The 6,546-nt window shown below is 50.9% G+C and overlaps 1 protein-coding gene across 3 annotated transcripts in view; it reads left to right on the forward strand.

The window, feature by feature from the left end:
- The first annotated feature begins 6 nt into the window (after window positions 1–6).
- The window catches only part of RBBP5 (RB binding protein 5, histone lysine methyltransferase complex subunit), a 10,282-nt gene continuing 3,742 nt past the window's right edge, over window positions 7–6,546 (forward strand). For 2 of the 3 annotated variants that reach the window (XM_029962572.1, XM_018079769.2), the window contains exons 1-10: window positions 7–125; window positions 1,247–1,387; window positions 2,022–2,184; window positions 2,930–3,039; window positions 3,178–3,297; window positions 3,746–3,899; window positions 4,005–4,076; window positions 4,922–5,039; window positions 5,674–5,743; window positions 5,856–6,085. In XM_029962572.1, coding sequence (XP_029818432.1) covers window positions 2,044–2,184; window positions 2,930–3,039; window positions 3,178–3,297; window positions 3,746–3,899; window positions 4,005–4,076; window positions 4,922–5,039; window positions 5,674–5,743; window positions 5,856–6,085 — 1,015 coding nt within the window. In that variant the 5' untranslated portion in view covers window positions 7–125; window positions 1,247–1,387; window positions 2,022–2,043. Of the gene's footprint in view, window positions 126–1,246; window positions 1,388–2,021; window positions 2,185–2,929; window positions 3,040–3,177; window positions 3,298–3,745; window positions 3,900–4,004; window positions 4,077–4,921; window positions 5,040–5,673; window positions 5,744–5,855; window positions 6,086–6,546 lie in introns of those variants that run through there. The other variant, XM_029962573.1, reaches the window with a different exon arrangement.

Raw genomic sequence — 6,546 nt, forward strand, 5'->3', positions numbered from 1 at the left:
TTCAACCGCTGGGGCACCCTGCTCGCCGTGGGCTGCAACGACGGCAGGATCGTCATCTGGGACTTCCTCACCAGGGGCATCGCCAAGATCATCAGTGCCCACATCCACCCCGTGTGCTCCCTCTGGTCAGGGAATCCCCTCCCACATCCACCCCCTGTGCTCCCTCTGGTCAGAGAATCCCCTCCCACATCCACCCCCTGTGCTCCCTCTGATCAGGGAATCAGGGAATCCCCTCCCACATCCACCCCCTGTGCTCCCTCTGGTCAGGAAATCCCCTCCCACATCCACCCTCTCTGCTCCCTCTGGTCAGGGAATCCCCTCAAACATCCACCCCCTCTGCTCCCTCTGGTCAGGAAATCCCACCTTCCCGGGAATTCCAGCCTTGCCTGCTGCTCCAGGGGAGGGAGGAGAGCTGGGATGGGGAGGTCAGGCTGTCGGGCTCCAGGATGGCCTGAGAGGGGAGGGATTTCTTGCAGAGGAAGAGTGTGATGTTCCCAAGTGGGTTGTCTGTGTCAACATGTGCAGTGTGGGATACAAAGGGGCTCCAGGAGAGCTGGAGAGGGGTTGGGACAAGGGGTGGAGGGACAGGGCAAGGGGGAATGGTTTCCTGTTGACAGAGGGCAGGGTTAGATGGGATATTGGGAAGGAATTCTTCCCTGGAGGGTGGTGAGGGGCTGGAATGGATTTCCCAGAAAAGCTGTGGCTGCCCCATCCCTGGAAGTGCCCAAGGCCAGGTTGGGGCAATCTGGGACAGTTGAAGGTGTCCCTGCCCATGGCAGGGGGTGGGACTTCAAGATGACCTTTAAGGTCCCTTCCCACCCAAACCATTGTGTGATTCCCTGATTTTTGTTAGATTTTACCTGTGTTTGCTGAGCACCAGCTGCTCTGGAGCCCCCTGACCCCCTGGGTGTGCTGGGGCCTGCAATCCCAGCCCCTGTGGGACTCCCTGGGGCACTTCAGGACATTTCCCTTTGGGAGCATTTGGAAATGCATTTATATTTACCTGCCAGGTTGTTTTCTCAGCTCCCAGGTTTACCTGTGAAGCTGCTAAACTTAAACTGTGGGTCTCCCTGGGGCACTTGAGGACATTTCCCTTTGGGAGCATTTGGAAGTGCATTTATATTTACCTGCCAGGTTGTTTTCTCAGCTCCCAGGTTTACCTGTGAAGCTGCTAAACTTAAACTGTGGGTGTGTTTTAAGCTCTGAGGAGCGACTTTAACTGGCCCTGCCTCTCTCCCTGCTGCAGCTGGAGCCGGGATGGGCACAAACTGGTCAGTGCCTCCACCGACAACATTGTGTCCCAGTGGGATGTGCTGTCAGGGGACTGTGACCAGAGGTTCCGCTTCCCCTCGCCCATCCTCAAGGTCCAGTACCACCCCCGGGACCAGTAAGTGCTCTGGGACAAGGGCTGGGATCCAGAATTGGTTAAATTCTATGCAGATCCACTATTTTAGTGGGTTGGTTTGGGATTAGGAACTGCCTGGGGTTGTTTGTGGCTCTGTTTGTTACGGAGTATCAGCTCTGTTTATTATGAAAATATTAGCTCTGGTTATTATGAAAATAACAGCTCTGGTTGTTATGGAAATATCAGTTCTGTTTATCATGGAAGTATCACTGTGTTCATTATGGAAGTATCAGGATGGCAGGAAACAAGGGAATGATTCTTGGGAATGTGTAGAAATGTCTCACTGAGTTTAGAAGTCACGGCACAGGCCTGGAGGAACTTGCAGAGAAAGAAAGGAAATGAAAGTAAGGCACAAGCTTGATGTCATTTTGCCTGTTGAAGTAACAAAGACAAGATAATAAAAATACAGGGATATTCTGTAATAAAAATACAGGGTTATTCTGTAATAAAAATGCAGGGATATTCTGTAATAAAAATACAGGGATATTCTGTAATAAAAATGCAGGGATATTTTGTATTTCTTGATATAGATTGGGATTTTTTTTTTTTTTACTTCTAAATGTGGAAATCCCTTTCCAGAGGAGGAACTAGCAACTCTTCCTGCTCTGCTTTGCAGGAACAGGGTGCTGGTGTGCCCCATGAAGTCAGCCCCAGTGATGCTCACACTGTCAGACTCCAAACACGTGGTCCTGCCCGTGGATGATGACTCTGATCTCAACGTGGTGGCCTCCTTTGACAGGAGAGGGGAATACATTTACACTGGGAATGCCAAGGGCAAGGTGAGGCTCCAGCAGGGAACACATTTCCACTGGGAATGCCAAGGGCAAGGGGAGGCTCCAGCAGGGAGCTTCCAATCCTTCCTGGCTTTGTCAGGCTGCTGAATGTTTCTGGGTTGTTTTCTTTGTTTTAATGTCCAAGCAAAGCTCCCTGAATGTCTCTGGAATTATTGATGTGATCTGAATGAAGCACCACATTTGTCTTTGAAGATCTCTGGGCTATAAACCCCCTGACAGGAGGGGGGAGCCAGGGGGGGTTGAGCTCTGCTCCCAGGGAACAAGGGACAGGAGGAGAGGGAACAGCCTCAGGCTGTGCCAGGGGAGGGTCAGGTTGGACACCAGGAGGAATTTCTTGCTGGAAAGGGTGGTCAGGCCTTGGAAGGGGCAGCCCAGGGAGGTGTCCAGGGAAGACTTGGATGTGGCCCTCAGTGCTCTGGGCTGGGGGACAAGGTGGGAATTGGACACAGGTTGGACTCAGAGATCCTCGAGGGATCTTCCAGCCTCAATTATTCTGTGATCCTTTCTGAGTTAGGCCTTTGTGCTGCTGTTGGATCCTTTTCCAGGGTAAATAAAGCAGTGTTTTGTCCCAGAACTGTCCCAGGAGGTTCTGCAGTGGCAGAACCCACAGGATCCAGCTGTGGGTTGCTGAGGGTTCTGTTGGCAGCGTCAGGGACTGATGGGAAAGGCACCAAGAGAGAAATGAGCTCCAATGAAGACACTGATTGCTCTCTGTCTGCTTGATCTTCAGATCTTGGTCTTAAAAACAGACACTCAGGATCTTGTTGCTTCCTTCAGAGTGACCACTGGGACCAGCAACACCACAGCGATCAAATCCATCGAGTTCGCTCGGAAGGGCAGGTGAGTCCCTGCACTGTCCTGCAGTGCTGGAACGCTCTAGGTGGGGTTGGCAGAGCACACGAGGTCTTCAGAACCCCCCCACAGAGTTCTTTGTGTTCCCTTAGTCTTTTAATGCCCTGTGCCCTCCTCCCTCTCCAGCTGCTTCCTGATCAACACGGCCGACCGGATCATCCGGGTGTACGACGGCCGGGAGATCCTGACGTGTGGCAGGGACGGGGAGCCCGAGCCCATGCAGAAACTGCAGGATCTGGTGAACAGGTGGGAGGCTCTGGGGTGGCTCCTCAGCCCCACTGGGTGGTGGGGCACTGAACAGGCTCCCCAGGGCAGTGGTCACAGCCCCAAACCTGCCAGAGCTCGAGGAGCGCCTGGACAACGCTCTCAGGGACGGGGTGGGATTTGGGGGTTGTGCGGGACCAGGAGTTGGACTCCTGATCCTTGTGGGTCCCTTCCCACTCAGGATATTCCATGAATCTGTGAACAGGTGACTGTGTGCTCAGAGCCCACCAGTCTCTGCCTGAAGGGTGGTTCAGTCTCTCACTCTGTGCAAGGACAGATATTCTCGTTTCAAACCTGCCTGGCACAACTTGAAGCCTAAATGTTTTTTGAGGATGGGAGTGCGTAAGATCTCAGCCAGGAGATCAACCCCCCTTCCCCATCCCTCTGCCCTGGGCTGTGGTTGATCCTGTGCTGCTCCCTGTGCTCCCAGGACACCCTGGAAGAAGTGCTGTTTCTCTGGGGATGGGGAATACATCGTGGCAGGGTCAGCACGGCAGCACGCCCTGTACATCTGGGAGAAGAGCATTGGGAACCTGGTGAAGATCCTCCACGGCACCAGAGGAGAGCTGCTCCTGGATGTAGCAGTAAGAAAACTGCTGTTCAGTGTTTCTGGTTGCTTTGCAAACTGAGCTCTTCTAAAATGAGAACTTAATGAAGTTTCTCCTCTCCTCTCTTCCCAACAAACCCAGTGGCATCCCGTGCGACCCATCATCGCTTCCATTTCCAGCGGGGTGGTGTCAATATGGGCTCAGAACCAAGTGGTGAGTGTTTGGATCCTTCCCTTGGCATCAGGCCCTGGCACAGGTTGCCCAGAGAAGCTGTGGCTGCCCCATCCCTGGAAGTGTCCAAGGCCAGGTTGGATGGGGTTTGGAGCAACCTGGGCTGGTGGAAGGTGTCCCTGCCCGTGGCAGGGGGTGGGATGGGATGAGCTTTAAGGTCCCTTCCAGCCCAAACCATTCCCTGGTTCCCCAGTGCTCTCCATCCTTGTAGTCTCAGTTGTTGTGGTGTTGAAATCCTTCATTAAATCCCATTTCCACAGGTTTTTGGGGCTCAGCTGCCTCACTTGACATGTTTGCAACCTTATTGAGTGGGAGGAAGGTCCTCAAACTTCAGCTGAGCTTTGCATTAAGCCTTAAATATCATCCCAGGGACATTTTCTTTGGGAATAGTCTCCTCCTGGGTGTGTTCTTTAAGTACAGGAGGTCTGAGTGAGTGATCCAAGTGGCTAAATGGGAACATTCAGCCTTGGTTTGGGATGTACATTGCAATGTTTAAGGAATGTTACAATGTGGGATTTTCAGCAGGGTCTAATTTGTGCAGTTCCTGATTTGTTAAGGGACTGTGGACCTAAAGGAGCCTTGATTTTGGTTGGTCACGTGTGATTTTAATGTACAGAATGAAATTGTGGGATCATGGAATCACTGAGGTTGGAAAAGACCTCAGTGTTGGAGTCCAGCACTGCCAGGGCCACCACTGACCCACGTCCCCAAGAGCCACATCCACATCCTTGAAATCCCTCCAGGGTATTTGGTTGGGATTGCAGGAATCCTCCCTGCAGCTGCTCTTCCTCTGGTTGAGTAAAACCCACTCTGGATTTGTGCCTTAGGAAAACTGGAGTGCCTTTGCCCCTGACTTCAAAGAGCTGGATGAGAACGTGGAATACGAGGAGAGGGAGTCAGAGTTTGACATTGAAGATGAAGATAAGAGTGAACCAGAGCAGACAGGTACTGCTCCAACTCTTCCTGGGGAGAAAATGCTCCTTATCCTGCCTGGGTGGCCCATGGAATCTGTGTCAGCACAGCCACCACTTGGTGGTGCCCAAAAGTCGTGGAAGAGATGATGGAATCTGAAAGGAATGGAAATAAGGATTATTCCCAGCACACCACCCAGCTCTCCTCACCCCCAGCCTTTGCAGCACTTCTCATATTTAAATTAATTGTTGTTTAGCAGTTTCTGTGTTCACTCTAAAATTAGCCTGTGGGAATTAAGCATCAGTTTAATTTAATCAGATTTAAGAACCACTTCAGTGAGAACAATTTGAAGGTTTTAACTTCTCTCTCTGCTGCTGGTGGGTCACAGCGATAGGTCTGTGTTAGAACACAGGAAAATAAAATAAAAACCTGCTGGTTTTAAGAGGAAACACTTTAGGGTTGTTTTGTGCTTTAATTAAAGTTAAGAGGAAATACTTTAGGTTTGTTTTCTGCTTGAATTTCAGAGGAAGTACTTTAGATTTGTTTTCTGTTTCAATTCCCACTTTTCCATGCTTTGACATTTAAGCACAGCCAGTCCAATTCTTTCTGAGTAATTTGCTCTTTTCTTTCCTCTCTTTAATTTGTGTTTTTTTCCCCTGGTTCTCAGGTGCTGATGCTGCAGAGGATGAAGAGGTGGATGTGACAAGTGTGGACCCCATTGCTGCCTTCTGTAGCAGGTGACAGAGTATCTTGTTTCCAGCCTGGGTACAAAACACACCACTGACATTCCCCTGTGTAATAACACAAAAATGACATTTTTAACTGACAGCAGCTGTTTTCCCTTGCCAGTGATGAGGAGCTGGAGGACTCCAAGGCCCTGCTGTACTTACCCATTGCTCCTGAGGTGGAAGATCCAGAGGAGAACCCCTATGGACCCCCCCCAGATGCTGTGCAGAGCTCCCTGACTGACGAGGGGCTGGGCTCTGAGAAGAAGAGACAATCCTCCTCTGATGGCCCCCAGGCACCAAAGAAGAAGCCCAAAACCACCAACATTGAACTCCAAGGAGTCCCTAACGATGGTGTGTGGGGGCTGCCCTGGTTTTAGTGCCTGTTCTGCATCTTGAGGGGGTTTAGCTTGGTCTGGAGAGCAGAAGTTTCACAGATCTTGCCTTAAATTTCTCCTTCCTTTGAAGTGTTTTCTTACAACAGTTATTAAGAGCCAGGAACTCTGCAAGTTTGGGGTGAGTTAGGAATCCTGGAACTGCAGGATCTAATTTGTGCAGTTCCTGGTTTGTTAAGGGACTGTGGACCTAAAGGAGCCTTGATTTTGGTTGGTCTTGTGTGATTTTAATGTATAGAATGAAACTGTAGGATCATGGAATCATTGAGGTTGGAAAAGACCTCAGTGTTGGAGTCCAGCACTGCCAGGGCTGGACTGACCCACATCCCCAAGAGCCACAGCCACATCCTTGAAATCCCTCCAGGGTATGGGAGGGATTGGTTTGGGTGGGAAGGGCCCTCAAAGATCCCTCCACACCCA

This window comes from Manacus vitellinus, unplaced genomic scaffold (assembly GCF_001715985.3).
Source record: "Manacus vitellinus isolate BGI_N305 unplaced genomic scaffold, ASM171598v3 scaffold_47_pilon, whole genome shotgun sequence".
Taxonomy (NCBI): domain Eukaryota; kingdom Metazoa; phylum Chordata; class Aves; order Passeriformes; family Pipridae; genus Manacus; species Manacus vitellinus.